This window comes from Protopterus annectens, chromosome 8.part0 (genome assembly GCF_019279795.1).
Source record: "Protopterus annectens isolate FY-2018-M chromosome 8.part0, PAN1.0, whole genome shotgun sequence".
Classification (NCBI taxonomy): domain Eukaryota; kingdom Metazoa; phylum Chordata; order Ceratodontiformes; family Protopteridae; genus Protopterus; species Protopterus annectens.
In genome coordinates this window covers 1,584,175,150-1,584,197,476 of record NC_056741.1, presented here as the reverse complement: position 1 = coordinate 1,584,197,476, position 22,327 = coordinate 1,584,175,150, and the positions used below count along the sequence as shown (strand labels likewise).

The 22,327-nt window shown below is 38.9% G+C and overlaps 1 protein-coding gene across 1 annotated transcript in view; it reads left to right on the top strand.

Annotated features, from left to right (window-relative positions):
- LOC122808515 (homeodomain-interacting protein kinase 2-like) overlaps positions 1-22,327 on the top strand; it is a 125,972-nt gene that overhangs the window by 15,555 nt on the left and 88,090 nt on the right. Inside the window, exon 2 of the mRNA XM_044079470.1 lies at positions 5,670-6,696. Within this exon, the coding sequence (XP_043935405.1) occupies positions 5,670-6,696 (1,027 nt within the window). The remainder of the gene's footprint in view (positions 1-5,669; positions 6,697-22,327) is intronic.

Genomic DNA, 22,327 nt, shown 5'->3' with positions numbered 1-22,327 from the left:
TCTTCAAAGACCGTTTTACTCATTGCTCTCACGTCTGCTAGGAGAGTATGAGTTACAAGCTCTTATTGTGAGTCAACTCTACCTCATTTTCCAGAGGGGCGGTGTTTCTGTGAGAATAAATCTTTCTTATATTTTTATTTTATTTTTTTATGATAGCGATTGTTATAAACTCTGTTAATATTATTGTATAAAATCTTAATAAGATTTATGTAAAGAGCAATTTTATGTGATATATTATTCACAGAGTTCAAACAGTGAACAAAAAAAAAAATAGCTTTAAGAAAAATTTACACCATGCTTTTGCCCACATCTTCTTGTCCAAATACTTTCTATTCCATATTCTCGCTTTGTCAGCCAGTCTGAAATGTATTTTCCTAGTCCATTGGTGATACTGTCCACTATACAGATATTTATTGCCAGTAGTGTAGAGGCTACCCACCTAATCCAAAGTAAAAGGGTCAGTAATAACCCACTACTCTCTCAGGTTATACCAGGCAACCAAAATGTTGATGAATCATCTAATTTGCATTTAGTTCCTAAGGCCATCTTCATATTAGCCCTTAGCCTATGCCCTAGAGTCTTTATTTTGGGACATTGCCAAATCATATGTATGTAATCTGCTCCCATTTCAGAGCAACTCCAAGATTTCTTGCTTTACCGTGATAAACTATTTTCATAACTATTTGGCAGTCTTTGCCAGTTCAACGCTGACTTGTTTAAAGTAAAGTTTGGTAGTGAGAGTAGTCTTTTATCAATGATAACCTGTAAAACAAAATCTTCGCTTTCCCTCTGTGTCAATGTTGTGTGAGTGAATGCCTCTCATTTCCTTTGAAGAGGAAGTAGAACTACCTGTGGAGTGTCTAATTCCAGCCCAATTAGGGGTTTCAGGGCCAATGTTAATACTTCCTTGGCCCTTCCTAATTGCCTTAAGTCCTTTTAGTGTAGGACAGTAAGACTACTTACCTGTAAATGTCGTCACCAGCTTATCCTAGCCATAGGGTATTTTTCTTGTAAACGTATATGCGAGGACCTGGCAATTGTTCCTATTCATTAAATCTTTAACATAATGTAATTCCTGCCAAGATCCAATGCTACCAGCTTAACATTTGTTTATTTATAGCCAATATATGATAAAAACATAAGTATGAGTCCCCTGAAGGTCTTCCTCAATTACCTAACCCATACATTCTCCTAGTATAATATCAGCCATCCATTCCACCCAGATCCCACACCCTTTAGATGGAGATTTATTATAAAAACCTCTAACTTTGTTTCTACAAGTTGCTACCTAGTCAAAGGTCAATCTTTCATGAAAGCTGATCAACTGTTTGGGCGTCCTTTACTCTTACTTTCATAGCAGACAGTGTCAAAATAGACAGTTTTCAGATAGTTGTTTCATGCTATTGCTTCTTCTTGTTCTCACCATAATAAGCCACTTCCTGGCAGGATTAGGGCCTACTCCACTCCAGTAGAACTTTGGCTTCTGGAAAGGGCTGGACTGAAGAAGTATTCTACAGGCAGAAACTGCATCCTCAGTACATACTTTTACAAAACACTACAAATTAGATTCCTTTCCCAGACCTAAAAATGGCTCCTAGATTCTTGATTTTCTGTCCTCTTCCCTTTTCAGTTTCTAAGCTATGTTAATCTACCCAAATAGCTTAGACTTCTGCAACAGTGGTCTAATATTGAACATAATACAATTGTGTGATTAAATTTACCATAACAATAGATGTTCTGACAGATCACTGCAGCAGTAGCTGTCTCCTCCCTTCACCTCCTTTCTTATGGTGTTTTTTGTATTGCCAGTGTGTGCTTGTATATACTCCTGTGTATATAGTTTCCCTTCTGTTACGTTTTCTAATATTTTTCCTGTCAGGGCTATTTCCATCCTTTTTGAGACAAGAAATCTTTGAGACTTTCTCACTCTAACTGGCATTTAGTATGGAGTTCCTTTTAAGCTTCTGACTGTTAGAGCACCATTTAGTTTTGAAAAGCTGACCGGCTGCAGGGTGCAGGACCAAAATAGCTTAGGCTATTGTAACAGTGATCTATCAGAACATCTACTTTTATGGTAAGTTTACTAACAACTACACTTTCTTATTTATTAACCTTTCTAAGGCAGGTAATGATCTAGATCATGCCATACTCATCAAGACATTCCCCCTCTATGGGTTAACTCCCCCCATTTAACCTGGTTCTCTGATTACCTGTACAATAGAGCCTTCAAAATTGTTTTCTCAAGCACACTGTCCTTCCTTACCAAGTCTTATCTGTTGCTCCCAAGTGTGTGTCCTCAGACCATTGCTGTTTATAACATACATTAATATCCTCCTCATTTCCCAAACACACACTCTGTATTTTAGTTTATGTTGATGACATTATCATCTCGGAAATTAAGTATTTCACCTGAGGCTGTCAGTAAATTCCTTAACTCTACCATGCAGGGGATAAAACATTTAGGAGATGTCTGTATCCATTAGTGATATACAGGGGGCAGTCTTGGGGAACAAGTTCTGTTTCCCATTCATTGATTCAAGTTGTGCTTGAATATGGAAAGGGACAATCTTTATTTTGGGTGGATGGGGAGTCTGTTACAGACAGCGGTATCCTGTGCAAGATACACGTGTCCCTCCAAACCATTCTGTTGATGTTGTAGAATAATTTTAGATTCCCAGACCAAGTATTTATGATGTCATTTGGCTTTCTGATATGCAGTAATTCTATTGGTTTTGCCCCAGAGGGTGCCTTGTATGCCAGACACAGGTCACTTATTAGCAATCAGTAGTATACCGAGTATAGTGACTGGTCTTTGAGTCAGCCCATGTTGGACTTGTTTTTTAGGCCTTGTATCCTTTTACTAAGGTATCTGTGTGGGTGTTCTAGTTGCTGCATGTGTCTGGCCAGATACATGTCAAAGGAGGTATTATATTCAATGACTTGTCTAATGAGTATTGAAAAAAGGGAACAATGGCATCCAGTATTTCCAGTCACAATGCCTTTGTTTATAAGCTGCGCAGTAAAGAAGGACTTTCTTACAACAATGAACACATGTTGGTAAAATTTAGGTCAATGTCCACATAAGTTCCCAAATCCAAAACAAATGGATCAACTCACAGGGGTATATTGTTACTGTAATAATTTCCTGGCATAGATGATTTCCTAAAAAGGATACAGTAATGCATTTTTGGTATTTAATTTCAGTCCATGATTTTGATACCAGCTATTTATTTGGGACAAACCATCCAGCAGAATAGCTAAGTCATTTAAAGAGTCAGTAACTGCTCCTAGTTTGCAGTTATCTGCAAACTTCATCTTTTAGAGCCCTGTGGTATTAGCTTTTACTTCAGAAAAGTAGATGCCAAACAGGAGAGGTCCTAGCATAGAACCCCGGGGCAATCCACTGGTGAATGGTCACTCTTTGGAGGTAACTTCCCCTATTTTGATTTCCTACATACTATCTATGAGTCATTTGGAAATCCAGTGGATGACATAGAGGTTTATTTCTAGTTTACTTAGCTTTCTACTATGCCTAAGTGGGGAATTGTGTCAAAAGCTTTGGTCAGCTTGAGGTATGCGGTGTGTGTACTATCTTGCCTTCATCCATTGCTTTGGCGACCTTTTCAGAAAAATCCACCAGGATGAGAAAGGATGACCTGCCCTTGATGAATCCAAATTGAGATGGTTCCAGTGTCTGGAATTTCCCTATGTCCTGATTGATTAGTTCCATGATAAGTCTTTCCATGGCTTTGCATATGAGGATGGTCAGAAATAGGGATCTGTAATTGCCTGGGTCTGTGGAAAGTCATCCCTTATGCACTCATTAACACCTTAGCTTATGTCATGACATCTGAAATCTTACCGGCGCTAATTGTGGACCTCTAAAAACTTTAGACACCATAAAGCATCTTGATGTCTATCTCGATCCATTACTTACTTTCTCTACTCTTATCCATAGAGTTAGATATGAAATTACAGCAGGGCTCTAGCACTGAAGCAACATTTATAACCTACTTATTTAAGAGGGCAGAATTACCATTGGCAAAGGTGTAGTGTTACCCACCCTTAAATATACCCCCTCCCATCAATTGTTTAACTTCTGACAGAAACCTGCAAAAACTGCAGACAATGTACAGCTGCATCAGCCACTTTATTTCTGAATCCAAGAGGCTTCATAATTGCCTTGTAGTTGAGCAGGTTGGTTGCCTTCCAACTGCCTAATGCTCCAGAAATGTGATGTTTATATTCATGAGCAAGTCAGACTCCTGGATGAGTTGAGGGCATTGTTTGAGTGCCATAAACCAGTATCATGAACTGACCCATCTGTAAGTCTAGGTGTTAAAATGAAGTGCTTTCAGTTAAGCTGGTGTTGTCTGTACAAATAAAATACAGATTCAATTCATTTCATCATTCTTTCTCATATTACCTGCTTTTGTCATTGTCAGCACTACTGTTAAGATAAAGCAGGTAATCAGAGACTTAATATTTTATTTTGTTATAATTGCAGTAATCAGTTTGTGCATTTGATTAAATGACAGCAGCAATCAAAATACATTAATGTTTTCATGGTTGCAGTTAGGATGGGTTATGATAGTGAATGATAGGAGAAAACTAAACAAATATCACTCTTTGCAATATAGTGATTAGGGTGTGGATGTATGAATGACAGCAAAGATCTGAAATGCATTTCTTTTGCCATTATGGCATTTGGGATGGGTAATGTGGCAGGGAATGACAAGAGCAAACTGAAATTTATTTATTTAAATTTGTTGAGCAGGGTTGGCGTTGATTCACATGGACTGATTTCAGGCCAGCCAGCTGTGCAGTAAAAAATTATTTTGTAAAATTACACATTATCCAGGTAACAATGCACATTGATACAAAAATTAGAATTTTATCTAGTAAACAATGCTAATGCAGACAGTCAGAGGCAGTACTGCTTAGAAACAATGGTAGGATGGAGTATATCTCCTGGTGAACTGAATGGACGGGTGAAGGATTGTATAGATCATGTGTGAGACTATAAAAGCAGTAAGCGATGGATAAAGAAACATGTCAGGATTGTGTGTGACCACAGATTGGGGTGGAACCAAAATATTTGAATAGTAATAGGAATTGTTCTAGTTAGGTACATAAACATGTTATATATCAAGTTTTCAGGCGTTTCCTACCAAGAGCTGAAGAGGTAGACTAACATGAGGAAGGTGACTAAAGTATGAGGCGATTCTGTTATGCTGGTGAGAGTAGTGGTGGCATTCTGCCATGTTATTTAAGGGTTTTATAAACTTTTTCTTAAATTATGGAAATTTAGACGTCTTTGGAAGGGAGGAATGGATTCCCAGACTTTAGACCCTAGTAACAAGAAGCTGTAGTTAATGGATTCAGTTTTTAGTAATTTCTCCAAAAAATGCTTGGAACTATACTTTTCTAGGTGTGAGCAGTGTACTGAATACATCGATTTATGTTAGCTGACAGGCAACATGTATCAAATCATGATGAGCATAATTAAATGTTTAAATCACATGTAGAACTGTGCACACCACACTTAAAATGCATGGCAAGTTTGTAATTACTGTAGGTTAACGCAGACCTGTTTCAGTAGGCGTGGCACAACTAACACATTACATTGCTGTGTAAATTTTTGACCATCTTATTTCTTATTTATTTAGGTATGGCCTCACCTGGAGAGCTTTCCTCACCCCATTTGCCACACTCAGGTGCCAGGAGCACATCAGCTGTGGTGGCAGTGTCACCTCGCACAGGTGGCAGGCATGTTGTATCACTGCCCAGCACAATGTCAGTGCAGCATTCAGATAAGTGCCACAGTCGTGGCCTGAAACGTAAGATCGACAATGATGACAGCAGTAGCGGCATGCCATTGAGCAAGAAGCACGCACCAGCTATTCACATAGCTGTGGTGGCAGTGTCACCTCGCACAGGTGGCAGGCATGTTGTATCACTGCCCAGCACAATGTCAGTGCAGCATTCAGATAAGTGCCACAGTCGTGGCCTGAAACGTAAGATCGACAATGATGACAGCAGTAGCGGCATGCCATTGAGCAAGAAGCACGCACCAGCTATTCAATACAAGGAGACTAGTACCAGTGGCTCAGCCAAAAAAGGTGTTTCCTGCAGTGTTGAATACCAAATAGTCCAACACGAAGTGCTGTCCTCTACATCTAGCAAGTATGAAATCCTACAGGTCCTAGGTTCTGGGGCTTTTGGGCAAGTAGTTAAGTGTATGAAACAAGACACCTCTGAGGTTGTCGCTGTCAAGATCCTGAAAAACCACCCATTTTTAGCTGAGCAGAGAATGAATGAACTTAATATCCTGGCCTTTCTAAATGCTGAAGGTGCATACAACTATAACTGTGTGAAGGCTTTCGAGTCCTTTGAACACAAGGGTCACATCTGCATTGTTCAGGAAATGTTAGGACAGAGTCTTTATGACTTTTTGGAGCAGCGGCAGTTCAGACCCTTGGCCCTCAGACACGTGCGATATATCTTAGAGCAGTTAGCCACAGCACTGATGAAACTGAAGAACCTTGGCTTGATACATGGAGACCTCAAACCAGAAAACATAATGTTAGTGGATCCTGTCAGGCAGCCTTATAAAATCAAAGTTATCGACTTTGGTTTAGCATTCCAGTACTCCACAGCAGAACATCCAGCTTATTTACAACCCAGATTTTACAGGTAGGACTATTAGCAGTTTATATACCAGGTTTGTGCACTTATGTTGCTAATGATGCAATTCCCAGTTTAATTATTAGTAAAAGTGTTACAAAGTTTTGTTATTGTTAGGAGGCTCACCGTACCAACAAATCTAGCTATTTGTTGAAAAATGTTTCTTACATGTAAGGTAATATGTGTCATATATCCATCTTATATTTATTTATCTGACATTTGTTTACCGGCATGGTCTGACTGGGTCTACAGAACCCATTTTCAGCAGAGGTCCAGGGAGAAAAGCTCCACATACAGTACAAATTTATGCAAAAAACAAGTTGAAAGAACAAACTGCTACAAGATGTTGCAATATATTACTACATATCTAGACAATTCTAGACAGTTAAAATATTACAGACCATAATAGTCACCCTCATCATACATGATGACATGATGTAGATAGTGTCCAAAAAATAGTACACAGGTAGTGCAATGTGTGACACTGACTGTTATAGTACATGCAAAATAGACTGTTAGTTTCAGTTAGGAAAATAGCAGCCAGAAAGTTAGTGATGCAGATGTATAGCGAGAGAGTTAAGAAGAATAAAAGCAATAAAGCTTGAGCAGTAGCTTAAGGATATGGTATAGAAGCAGAGAAGGAGTTAGAAGAGCTTTAGGATCTTGCAGTCTGTGAGGGATTGAAATGTGAGAGAAGAATTTCACCGACACTCATTTCACTGACATTTAGTAGTGGCAGTGTGTCGAGCACTGTAAGCCAAGTAAAAGGTATATGTCCTTTTCCCACTGTTGTGCAATCCTGGAGTTAGTATATATAGTTGGGGGGGTGTCCGATTTGGTTTTATATTGTCCGGTTTCTGTTAAGAGGGTAAGTAGTGTTTACGTAATGGAAAGAGTTAGTCATAGGTGTTGTAAGTGTGCATGTCTATGGTTTAAAGTGTAGTAGTTTGAAATTCAGCATTATCAGTTGTCAGTGAAATGGGTTTTAGGTGAAGTGAACTTTAAGTAAGTTGGTCTCTCTGAAATGAATATCAGTCAAATGAGTTTTAGGTGAAGTGAAGTAGACCCATATACATATATATATATATATATATATATATATATATATATATATATATATAGTATATAAGTAAGGCAGCAAACACACATAAATATGCATGTATGCTTCTCCACAAAAAGCAGTGTTCCAATTAGAGTAAGCATGTGTTAATGGATTACTAGCTTGTGAAACAAGTTATGATACTTGGAATAGTGTTTTCCATTTTCCCTCTTCACTACATAAACCCCTCCTTCTCCCTACACTTATATGATTGTTTAACTAGTTTAAAAAACAAAGAATGCAAGGCCACAGAGAGATACATCAATGTAAAATCAGACAAGTAATTTAATACACGGTTCAAATTATTCAAGACAAAAGCGCTTATCCTTTATTTATTTATTTATTTTATTTTACATTTGTTGACTGGGATTGTCCAACTGAGCTGAAGAACAATTTTTCAGTGGAGGCCCGGGGAGAAAAGCTCCAACATATTGTACAATTTTCATTATAAATTAGCATTAAACAGCAATGTTACAGGATTATTACAAGGAATTAAGTAGCAATACAATGTTATACAGTGTTAATAATCAGGAGTATAGCATAACTATTTCAAGATGTATAAAAATAAATATGTCATTAAGATGAGTATAGTTTTTGGGGTAAGTGGTTTCAAAAAAAACAGCTTTATCATAATGTAGTTGCATGAAGGCAAGACAATTACAACAGAATGTTTCTCTGAGGCAATTTGCTTAATAGATTTTAGAAGACAGTAGAAAGAGTAGTCAAGGAAGATTAGATAGAGCTAGTGAGAAGAGTGAGTTAAGGGCAGAAAGTAGATTAAGGTATGAGAAGTAGGGGATGTTTAAGGAGGGAGAGTGCAGTGGCAGGACCAGTAACTTTTAAAGTGCTCTTTGGTGGCTGTCTTAAATTGTTTAGGATATGTAAGGGTCCTGATTTCTAGAGGGAGCCTATTCCAAGCAATAGTGGGGTGATAGCTGTACATGTTATGTCCAAATTTAGACTTGGATTTGTAGATTTGTAGTAGGTCTTGGTTAGAGCTTCAGAGAGGTCTGGAGGGAGACTATATTATATATTTATATATGTACATATATATATATATATATATATATATATATATATATATATATATATATATATATATATACTTTTGCATTTTATGTTGTTACATCTCTCCGTGGCCTTGCCTTGTTTGATTTTAAGTTTGTGCCTTTCAATAACTTTTCTTAGTATTGTTTAACTAGTTGAAGAGCCTTACCTGGACCTACAGTGCTGTTAATTCACAAGGCTTACAGAATGCCTTACTGAATGTCCTGTTATACAGAGGTCACACAGGCTGTTGTACTGTACAGTGAAGCCCACCCCGGTATCAGTACCATGTATTCATAAGGGAGCACCTGTTACACTGTACAGAGAAGCCCACCCAGGCATCAGTACCATCTATTTGTAAGGGAGCACAAGGCCATCTTGTTGTGCACCATAAACCACTTAGTTTGAACAGAAGAAGAATGACATACATTGCATTTTAACTGCCCCCATTCATTTCCTTTTGGCTGCATGGCATGATGGCTGAAGGATTTGCAGTTCTTTTCTAGAACCCTGCCTCTGACAGCTTGGTGATCGAGCTGCCATATGTATTATGATTAGTTCTCACCATACAGTGACTAAAGCTTACCACTAATGCTATTGATAAGGGATGTGGAACTACAACGGCAAGGTTTTATTTTTCCAATGGAAAAATGAATAAAGTAATTTCAGCTTTTGGGGTGCTGGGCAGTGTGCATTTCCCACTGTCCTAGACAGGTAATTCTGACATTGTTCATTTGTCAGTTTTTGTGTTGTCTTTGGGTGGAGATTGTCTGCCACAGTAGGAGGAAGGGGGGTAGGACCAGAAAATATTAAGAAGAGGGAAAAATGCTACAGTTGGATTTTATTTATAAGTGTTGCTTTCTTTTTCTCATGTATTAGAACTTCTATGGATTGCATGTCCACCTGTACATATGATTCATACAGCTTATTCTCTTCTCTGCTTATGTCACTTTATTTCTTAATTTCCACAAGATGGCAGCTACATAGGGTGGTAAACTACCTTATACATTTTTGAGTGGGTAAACCGATCTCAACTACTTTTTCCCATCAGCCTTGCCCCGTTTAGCTTTCAGCATTGGGACTTACCCATGTTGCCAAAGCCTGCAGTCAAGCTTCATGTTTCTACATTGTAACCCTGAAATGTGTGCGTGTGTGTGTGTGTGTGTGTGTGTGTGTGTGTGTGTGTGTGTGTGTGTGTGTGTGTGTGTGTGTGTGTGTGTGTGTGTGTGTTTGTGTGTGGGTTCTGAAATTATGAATGAGTTCATCCCCTCCACATGCACATACACACTTTATTCCTGATTTCTAAGGCATGGTTCTAAATAGTGTTTCTGAAAGAAAATAGTTGAGGATGTCTTTATTGTACTTGCACACCAGAGACAAATTTCTAAAATATTACTGATTATTGGCTCTGTTTTACAAAATAACACACACAATGAAGAAAAATATTAGTTCTGTTTTTATAACATATCTCTTCCTTAGATGCTGCATCAGGAAGCCTATGCTCTTATGTTGCTTTTCCCCCTGGTTCTTTATATAGCATTTGTGTATAACACATTGTTTAGGTAAGCACCACATTACTCAGTGGTATCTCTGGCTGAAGGATCAGGAAAAATTTTTGTGATATGGCAACAAAACATATATTGTATTTTTGGTAATAAATCATGAATACCTGCATTGATACTGTGAGTTATTACCAGAAATTGTGTCTGGTAGTTGGTGAGGAGTTTTGAGCTCAGTTGCCTTCAAAATGCATTTTAACTCGTGTAAGTAAGACACGGTCTTGTGTACAATGAAGGTGTTAAATCATTGTTTGTTTAGCAGTAAGTGAGCTGTTATCTTGACTCTTTTCACCTACAACATAGACCAGGCACTACATTGATTTTATAGAACTTTACAAGTATAGATGTTAGCTAAGTATTTACAAAGATTATTGGTTATATGCAGCTGTTACCTTTAGTGTACATGCAGACCACTAGTTACATGTCAATGTATAATTTTGTATTTGTTCATATAATCAGCGTGTTTCGGTTTTACTTGGAAAGGCAATGTTATCTAACCGATAAGATGATGTAAGTTTATTCTTTATCATGCAGACCACATAAATCAAATGCATTAACAATGGAAGAGTTTGTAATATCATTTTGCATGAGTTAGTATTCACACGTTTGGCATATCATCCCTTTTCAGTATCAGGGCCACATCTACATTACTAGTGTCACTGGAAAGGCATATACATTAGGAGCTTACTTTAATGCAGAGAAGAGTTAGACTTTGTTATGTGCTTCGTTTGAGTATTTGTTAATATACTGTAACAGAAACTGTACATATGTACAAGATAAAATAGAGAGGAAGTGTTTGTGTATATACAGTAACAGAAAGTGTACATGTGTGCAATATAAAGTAGAAAGGGATTATGCTTTGCTTCATTTGAGGGTTTGTGTGTATATACAGTAATAGAGACTGTTACATATATACGACATAATGCAATATAAAGGGGAGTTAGGCTATGTTTGCTTATTCTGACTATTTGTTTAACATACTATAATAGAAATGTCAGTGCATATACATAGTTACAGGATATTTAATTTATTATGTTGGCCTTTGGTCCTGCTTCCTGGCATAGTATTAGGAGGTGCTGCTTTTATCACAAAACAGTTGCACAAATGAGTTTCCTTTTGACGCTTTATTTTTAATCAGAAATTATATTCAGTCTCAGTTTGCTTTTCAACCATCTTAGTTTCCCAGAGCTATTCTGATGATGCTTTTTCACTATGGTTATGCCAAATTGTGGACTCTGGAGTGTGGTTATTATGGTTTCCAAATTGCATGTATTCTCCCTAGTTGACATATTGTTGGTAAGTGTAGGGCAGTAGTTGTTCTGTAACTGTTCAAAGGTTAAGGTTAAGAAGAAGAGTGTGGGCTTGGAGATGACCTGGCATCCCAGATGGGCCTTCTTAAGAGTTATATAATGATGCTGAAAGCTAGAAGAAAGAAATGCAAATTTCTTGATTTATTGATGTTTTTCTTACAGGAGTCCAGTCCTCCGGCTTGAGTGAAGTCCTATTGTACTAGCCCATATTGAACCCATTGATTACCAAAATATTAATGGCAAGTGCCCTCCTGGGCTTTGAAATAGGTAGTTAAACATTGAGCACCAAGCTTTAAGTAGCTCACTATTGAAATGTCAGCACTCTAAATACCGAGTGCTGAAAAGTGGGGGAAAAAAAAGACTGAAAACCCACAAAAGCGAATTATGAAAATCACTCTTCTCCTTAAACCTTCTTTTTTACATGGGGCAAGCCCCCCTGCACCCCTGATATGAGGGACAAGCCCTCCACATTCCTGGACTTACGTATGCCAACTATGAGATTACCATATACCATAGAAAAGGGAATATTCTGTGAAATGGCATCTTGCATTTAGTATATGCAAGTCCAGTCATTTGGCTATTCAGTCTCCCCATTTCAGGACTCAGTGTACCAGGTCTAGACTTTTCAAATGGTTACCCTTTAAGCCCTATAGTACTTGTGTGTGTTTTCCAGGTGTGTCGCCCTCCCTAACTTCTTTTTTAAATTTTCCTCTGTAATTTTGTTTGAACCCATTAAGTTTGAGTTTATTTAGTTAACTGATATGGCAGAGCTTTGCACTGCAGCTGTTGAACCTGTCCTAGCAGTAGCACATTATTCACATATAATGCGATTGCAGAGGTGAGGATACAGGATCACTATGGAATACTGAATCCCGAGGACCAGAATCTCAAGATTATGGAATCTCGAACGTAGTGAATGGGGATTGCTGTACAGTGCGGAACGGGAACTTTGCTGTTCACTCCACTGTAGTGCGGTCTCGGAGTTAGTATATTTAATTTGCAGGGGGTGTGGGGGTTGCAGGGGGGCTTGCCCCCCTGCATGCACGTTAGAATAGTTTGTTGTATGTTTTACTTTTTGTTTTTTTTGTTTTTTAAGTTTCCAGATTCCGCAGTCTCGAGATTCTGGTCCTTCGGATTCAAAGTCTCGGGATTGTGGAATTTTGGTATTCCGCAGTGATTCCGAGGGTAGGATACATGATGTTATATCACTGATGATTAGATAGTACACTGATGACTTTGGAGTACCAGTTTTAGAGGTACCTCTGAGTAAGATGGTTTCTCTCTTTAATTTCAAAGGTTCTAGCTGACTGGTAGCCATTTTATAGTTATTTATGCTTGTTCAGACTCCTAAGCATACCTCTAAACTGTCCATATTTTCACAGAATGTCCAGATTTTTGTCTCATATTTTTGGTCTGTTCCTCATAAAAGTTGTGGTTTTCTGGAAAATCATTGAGGATTGAAGTTACTAAATAATACTAAATAATGAAAGACATTTGAGTTTTAGACTTCATATCCTACATGAAAATACATAATAATTAAAAACCTGTGATTCTAACAACTTTCTAAGTTTATAGGAGCAATATTTAAAATCTGTTCCTATTTTTGGGCCTTTGATTTCTCCCCTCCCCACCTCCACCCATTAGTTCTGGGTTTGTCCAGATTTCTTGCAGTTAGAGGTTGACAGGTATGCTCCTAAGAGTTCCAGCTTATGTAGCAGGAGATGATCCATGGTCTCAGAAACCTTTTTAGGTCAGTACCACCACTTAGCCATCTGTTTCCCATGGCAGCCTAGATTTTATCAGTAATGGTATATATCACAAGTTAAGTTATTATGACCTGTGAGGAACCCATATGGTAAGTCTGTGAGAAGAATGAACTTTTGTTTCTTTTCTCTCTGAGATGTGCATATAGTACTTTTTCACATTTTTTTGGCAATATAATAGAGGTGTGATATGGGACAATGGTAGTTAAGAGATGCTAGAGAGGAAGTTTTTGTGGTTGGTATAATTGAGTGATTCATTTGCTGGATACAATGCCTGTAGTTAGTGCTAGATGCTAGATGAAATTCAGTGACTTTGTTTGGGCAAGAGCAGCTGTTTTGGGAAAGGAGGAACGTATGGCAAAAGGGCTAGAGTAAGCTTTTTGTCTAGCTTTCCAGGATCTTTTTGAATGTTTTTTGAGGAAGTATTCTGAAAGTAAGAGTGGAGCAGTTATTTGTGATTGGGATATTTCCTGTGACTATACTGTTTGATTTATAATTTTTTAAGCTCCACAGGACTGGCCCAGTGGCTGCCCTCTTTGCACCCAGTTAACCCATTTCTTCCTCCATAAGGGTGAGATCCTCTGACCCACTTGTTCCCCAGTGGAGGGGAGTAACTGGTGATAGATAGGGCTAGATATGTATATTGCGCAGACCTCTGCCCCTGTGCAGCATATAAGCTCCAATATAACTGCTTCAGGAGGTACTTGCACAACTTCCCTGATCAAGACACACTGTTTGCACTATGGGCACACAAGGATGTTATACACTTGCATTCCTGTAGATATTGCCAGTGCAACAAGCTAAGCCACCTCCCTCCCCTAAATGTTGGGGAGCCATCATCAGCTGCTCACTTCTATCCTCCCCCACCCAGTTTGACCAGCCCCTGTACCACTAGTCAAATACATGTCACATGATGTGCAGTCAGAGCTTTATCATACTGCATCACAGGACTTGGGTCTTCGTTATTTAGCATTTGGGCTTTTTCAGTTAAGAGTGATGGTGTATAATAAAATGATATGTAATTAAGGAAGATTTCATCAAGTGATGATTGGCTTTTTTGGGGATACATGCAGTCTTTCTGTGTTCTTGAACTCCAGAAGGGCCATGGTAGTGAAGAAAGACAGGCTTGTCTGTTTTGACACTAAGTTGGCCTAAGCTTTCTTGGTACTTAATGTAAACATTTTGCATATGCTTAAGCAAGTGTTGTAGTCAGTCGACCTATTGGATGACTTTATTTTTTTATATGTGAATATAACCAACAGCATTGTTTATCTTTGAGTCTCATTTGGGTGACTGAGAGTACCTTATTTATGATTACATTAATGATGACATAAAATGTTTGAAGTGCATCAGCTGACTATTTTGTAGTTGTAGAGGCCAAATGGCTTTGTGAAATTCTAGAAGAGGGAGTTTTTAGTTTCTGGGGAGGATCTTGTGGTAATTTTAACTAATGATATTTTGCATTCATTGTAAAATAAAATGGTTGAGTTAAATAAAGAAATTATCAGTAATGGTATATATCACAAGTTAAGTCATTGTGTCCTGTGAGGAAGGCGTACTGGGGATAAGGTCAAGCAGAATTATTTGTAAGTGGGTTGCGCATGTTGGTGTTAAAGATCCAGAAATCTATTCCGCTGTTGTCCCTTAGGACATAAAATGTATGTTAAAGTTACCCATTGTTATAATCCTTCCATTTTTTGCAGGACTTTAATATATCAGTTGTTAACTTGGAAAACTTTGTCAGTTATGGGTAGTGGGATATTGACAACTCTGATGTGAATTTTTTACCTGTTCACTAATTAATTGCACCAACAGTTAAGTAAATCTTCCTTGTTTGTGGTATTGGAGGCTAATAGCTCAGATCATATTGTATCTTTGTAATCAGTAGCCTGAAGCCATCTCTGTTCTAGTCTGTTTTCCAAAATGTATATTAATTCTGACATATGAAGGAAGAGAGGCAGTGATTTTGATTTAGCCACAGTTCGTTTACTCCTGGTGTGTCTGGTTAGCCAGTTTTTTAGTGCGTACCATTTACTGTTGATACTTTTGGCATGGAAAAGACAGATTTGTTTGCCTCTTTTACACATATGGAAAGGAGTAACCCAGAAAGCTTTGGAGTATGGGAATTTGTTTCTTTTAACTGTTTGAATTATGTACTACTGTTATATATTAACGTTAATTTTTAATAACTATCTTCTGAATGATTGGATTAAAATTGTCATTCTAGGACTTATGCTTACGTTTAAAAAAAAAGTATACTGCCCAGAAGCATACACACACACACACACACACACACACACACACACACACACACACACACACACACACACACACACACACACACACACACACACACACACACACACACACACACACACACACACACACACACACACACACACACACACACACACACACACACACACACACACTCTCTCTCTCTCTCTCTCTCTCTCACTGACATGGGGCTTAACTGGAGATGGGATATGTTCTGCAAGACTGTGTCTAGGTATTAAACCTGGGTAAATCTTTTGTTTCCCTTTGGGCTTTTTTGATATATCAAACTTTGGACTGAATATATGGCTGCAAATATCCTGGATCTGGTACTCACAAAATATGAGGCAATGTTGCACCCCCCCCCCCTCTCTGTGTAGTGTTCTTGCTGGTCAGATCAGATCGCAAAGTGGTCACCATTGAAATAAATATAAAGGCTGAACTCCCAGAAAACCTTCAGAACCTTTAAGAAGTTTTTCAAAACTACTTACCTGCTATTAAGCAATGGCATAGCTAAATTCCAAGCTCCCCTGACAACTAAGAGAACACAGTGGCTGATGTGGAATTGTTTACAGAAACCCTGTACAAACACATAGAAAAAGCAGTACCAAACCAAAATAAACTTGGGAGAAACTTCAACAACAAGCCCACTTGGTACAGTCCCAGTAAAAATAGGTTGTATAACAAAAGAAAGAAAAAAAAATCCTGTCCAAAAATAGGAAGGACTGTGCCCAAATGACCAAATCTTCTTCATTTGTCTCAACAAGCAATTCAAGGGACTAATCAAGTCTACCAAAGTCAACTTTGTGACAAACATAGCCTCCTAGGCTAAAGATAACTGTAATGCAATTTTCAGTTATTTATGCAACCTTAAAGGGAGCACCCAACATTGTGTTGAACTAATAGCAAATGGAACTTCCTATACTAAACTGGGTTATATAGCAAATTTGATGGCTGATTAATTTAGCTCTAATGTCACCCCCCTAGGAAATGGGTCCCCTTCACACTGTCAACATTTCAAAATGCCAAATTTCATATGGCTGAGACAGTATGATCGACATTTGAAATGCCGACAATGAGGAATCGGCATCTCCGTATAGCGCGGAATGGAAAGATTTCCATTCCTGCACTGTAGTGTGATCTCGGAGTTGGTATATTTACATTACGGGGGGGTTGGGGGGCAGAGCCCCCCCACAGGGGGTGCAGTGGGGCTTTCCCCTGTTAGCAGTGTTTAGTAAGTGTTTGTTGTTTTTTACTTTTGTTTTTCATATGTTCGACTTTCAAATGTCAATCATATGATCTCGGCCATATGAATTTCGGCATTTTGAAGTGTCGAACATATAAAGTAGATCCCAGGAAATACTGTCTACCATTTCTCCCCTAACTGTCACTAAAGGACAAGTCCTGATAATATCCCAGAATGCCTCCTAAATTGCTTGAAAAATGACCTGTCAGGCTGACTAGAACCTTTGTTCAACCACAGCCTCCAGATAGGCTTCATTCCTAGGTAATGGAGTACTGCAGTGGTCATCCCTCTACACAAAGGTGGACCATCAGCAGACCCCAGGAACTACAGACCCATAAATGTGACTAGTCTTAAATGTAAGACCATGGAAAGAATTATTGTGGACCTGATAAAGAAAAACATAGGAAATCTTCAAACGCTGGACTCATTCCAGCTTGGTTTTGTCAAGGCAGGTTATGTCTACTAAACTTGGTGGACTTCTTCAAGAAGGTTACTAGAGGCATGGATGAAAACAAAATGGTAAACACTGCCTACCTCAGCCTAGCAAAGGCATTTGACATAGTACCTTACTTGAATATTAGAGACAAACTTACAAATGTAGGCATAAATCTTTTTGTCACCTGATGGAAGGCCAAATGGCTCAAGGACAGAACATAAAGTTAGGGTGGGGGAATCCATCTTCACCAAGAGGCCTGTTAGTAGTTATGCCCCACAGGGCTGAGCACTAGGACTTCTCCTGTTTGGAATATACTTTGGCTGACCAGATTTGCTGATAACTGCAAGCTGGATGCAATCATTGAATCCCCAGATATGTAGATATCTTCCAGGAGGGTACAACACAACTAAATGGTGTCAGAACTATGGCCTAAAACACATTGCAAAAAATGTATAATTGTACCATTTGAAAGGATGAACACCCCTGCAAATGACAACCTTGATGACGCTACTCTAAGAGGAGCCCCAGTGGTAAAAGACTTGGGAACTCACGTTGACAGTAACCTGAACTTTGATCACTATGTGTCCATGGTAGTGAGAAAAGCGTTTTATGGTTTGCAACTTATAAGTAAGGGAATGCTATTTAGATTTAAGGAGATCATAGTGCCGCTTTACTCAGTCATCATTAGACCAGTAATTGAGCACAATGCACCCTTTGACATGTACCTGACCAGGCATTTGCAACAGCTGTTCCTTAATGAAAGAATACAGGGTGGAAATAATATGTTCTATGTCGACCACCTCAAAGCCCTGTCCCTGCACTCAGTATCCTACAGACTAATGAGGGACTGTCTGTGCCTAACATACAAGGCATTCTCTGATCCAGCCCTAATGCATCTGCTGCACATTCGCAAAACAAGCACTAGAATTACCCGATCTTGGGATCTAACCTTCATCTGAGACATAAACAAAACATGTTAGGGGGCAGATGTGTCTCAGAGATTGCCCTTTCTCAGTAACAGACTCCCCATTTATGTGAAATAGAGCTATTCCCTAAGCCTTTTCAACTGTATGGACCAAAGGATGGGAAATCTCAAATTTACCACTGACTTGTCACATGTGCCCTTATGGACAAGAGCTTGTTTGTTGATGCTCTAAGGCACAGGCATATACTAAATCCATTCTAGTGTGCGGGCATTGATAATTGGGAAAAGTGAGACATAAATAGCTAGGCTTAACAAAGGTTCTGGGCCCATTAGCCCAGTAATCTACTGTGATCCTATATCTTAAAAGTTGTGTGAGATAAAAATATGGAATCACACCTGTACAAACACTGGAGGATCACCTGTGGATCACTATGTAATTTTCTGCATCTTCTGTAGACTATTGTGGTGATTTTTTTAAAAGTCTAAACATACCTGAGACTGATATTCAGAGGCTGAGTGTTTGCTCTCTCATTCCATGAGGCAGCCTGGATGTGCCAGTAGCTGTAACCAAATGTGCAAACAAAACAAACAAATAAATAAACAATCTTGGAAATGCATATACATCCTCCTTTTAATTTTGTCCAGGTAGACCCAGTTCTTTCATGGGAGCATTACAAGAAGAATGACTACTTAAAGTGGTGATAGTTACAGAACATTGGGTGGAATGCTGTAAAGGACTGTTTCTTTTACAGATTTAAGGAGGATTCTTTCTGTAAATAGAAGGTGGATAGGATCTTATTCTTCAGATTACAGAATATGTTGTTTTTCATTTTTGTATTTTCCTTCCTCTTTATTTTCTTTTTAAGTAAAAAATTCTCAAGGACCTTAAAGCTCCATACAATTTCACTGTTTCACTGATAGTTACTAGGCTTGTTTCAGTCTGGCAAACAGCTTCAAGGTGACCAACACATGATTCACCAAAAGTCACAATATTACCGACAAGTGCTTGATAGCAAAGCAGGTAAACTTTCTCCTGGTAAGTAATGAGCATCAGAGTTGAATTAAAGATTGCAAAAAGCAGCTCTAGTGAAAGATTCAGACCACAACAAAAAACAGTGGGGGCCACATTCATCTGTAAACACTGGGCAGAATACACTTTCAGGTCAATAGAGACGAGGCTGAAGACCTGGAGGTTGACAAGAGGGAAAGCACAGAAGTTCACTGTAATACTCAGGACATCCCATGAAGAAGGGTAAATAGGTGGAGACAAAGAAGAATGACAGCATCTCAACATGAGTGAAGATGATAGAACAGATAGGTGGCAGGCATGGCAATGAGGTAAAGTTACTGTAGATATGCTCAAGATATTGTGGGCATTTGGGGACAAATGGCTGCTGATGGTACTCATCACTGTATGGAGAGATGACTGGAGAATAAGCATTCTAGTGTCAGTGTTCAAGAACAAAGCGGATATTCACAACTGTGGGCAATACAAAACTTCTAGTACACCGAATGAAAGTGCTAGAAAGGGTGATAAATGAATATGTAGTGCAGTAGAAAGTAAGATGGGAGATTAGTGATTCAGAAAAGGATGCAGTATGACTCCCACAATGTTTGCAGTAAGTCAAACGGTGGAAAAGATGAAGCAGTTGAGACAAGACCACACTGGCTATTCCTTTACTTGGAAAAAGCATACAATGAGTTCCTGAGAGAGCTGATCTGAGCAGTCTTGCAGGTTAGACAAATTAGTACAGGCTGTGTACAAGGCCCCTATGATTCAAATTGGGACTATTAGAAGGGTTCCCATTGTGAGTCGGGCAACATTGGGGTTCACCTGTAAACCCCCTCCTTTTCATTCTGGAGACAGATTTCTCGGCCAAATCGGCATAGCTGCTTTATGCAGGAATGCCATCAGACGATATAGGATTGGAAGACAAAACTGAAGGTACTTCAGATGAAGGTGAGTAGAGACAAGAATGGTTGCCATGGCAGCAAATAGGACAAATCAAATCAAAAGGCAGTTGAAGTGAGTTAGAAGAGAAAGCATTAGACCAGGTTAGCAGCTTCATGTATCTGCGAGGTGTGGTTGAGGAGAGACAGAATCTTTATAAGGATGCCAAGGCTAGAATCAGATACACTGTGGCCAAATGACACAAATTATCAGGGGCTGTATGTGACACAAGGATGGCATAGAAACTGAAAAGTAAGATGAAGAAAATAGTGGTACATCCAGGACATCAGGACATCTCTGTGGCACTGAAACAGTGGCAATGAAGGAAAACCAGCTATGGGAGCTTCAGAGGATGGAGATGAAGTGCCTTAGATCGAGTGTGGAAACGCAAGGAAACCAGGACATCAGAAAAGAAACCAAAGTAGCCCCAATTATGGAGATGGTCAAGAAGAAAAGATTATAGTGATGTGGTCACGTGTGTAAGAAAACAGAAAATAATTTGGTACAAGAAGAACTAACAACATCTAGCCAAGCAGGGGATGGATTGCATGAAAGAAGACCTGATACAGGGGAAGCATGACTGTTGAAGAACGTAGCAGAGTGGCTGTCAGTAGAGAGAAATTACAACAGATGACATGACATCCTGATCCCATGTAAAATAGGGAAAAGTGTGAGGGGTGAGGTCGATGATACTGATGTATGTTTCAAAGAATGGGGATGTGCTGGGTCAGAAGTTTGTCTCATCAGAAGGTTCTGTTTACATGCTGTTGAGGTTTGGGTTTTTATATGCTGGTATTTGTGATGCCACTGATTTTGTGGAGGTACAGAAAATCCAAAAAGGTTGGGTCCTTCATCACTTCTATGTTCAGGCAGAGATCACTCAAAAAGAGAGGGAATATAATCAGAGAACATTTATTTTCTCTGAAGAACTTAGGTAGAAAAGTTTGATAATTTCTTTAGGTTGGAATCTCTATGAGCTGTCTAGTTGGACAAGGTGTATGCCAAAGGGGCATTGTATTCAATGATAGGCCTGATGGGAGACATATAAAGAGGAACTAAAACTTATCTGGATCTAAAGGATGGAAAATAAATGTGCTTACATACATGCATACATACATACATGCATCCATACATACATGCAAATGTGCTTGGTATGTATGGCAACCATTCTTGTCTTTTTTTGAACTGTAATTTGCTTAATTGCTGCTTTATTTTTGCTGTTTTTACTGCTGTGACTATTTTTGTTCTGCAGTTTGAATTTCTAGTACTTATATATATATTTCACAGCATAGGCCAGATACAGATTTGCTGAATCTGGGCTGCTTGTTATTACTTGAGCACTAAATCTAGCCATCCCACATTAAGAAGGCCCTCCTGCACCCTTGTGGCAGAAGTGTGTAGCCTGGGACCCATCTGAGTTGGGGATTCTTGGAAAAAGCCTCAGTTTTGTGCTTTCCTGTTGGTTAAGTTGTGTTAAAACTGTTTAACTTCACTTGTGTTTAAGCTCCATGTTTGTGTGTAGCTGCGCACTATATTGCAGGATTTAGCACTGCCTTGTATAGACACAAATGCTTAGAAACAGAATTTTCCCTTGATATCTGCTAGAGTACCCTCCTTAGCTCCATTGCCTCTCTGTGCAGAACCCAGTTGCGCATTGCTACCTAGCGAGCAACTCAGTTATGCATTCCGAGGCATTGACGCAGTCTTCCACCCTTAGTCCTTCACAGAATAGCTGCCTTTGTTAGTCTCACAATCAAACCCTGGTCCATCTAGCCCATCTCTAATAGTTACGACAATATGTATCAGCCATAATGGATGGACAGTTTCCCACCATTTCCCCAGCCAACCTGATTGACATGGGCATCCTGAGGCAATGTAATAATTGCCTCATGTATACTGACAACCACTTGCTCCTAAAGCAAACAAACACAGCATGTGAAAGATGTAACTATACCATGAAATTAGAATCAGTCCTCTCACATAAAAATATACAAGGTATACAACAGGTTGTTAGCACATGCAACTCCCTT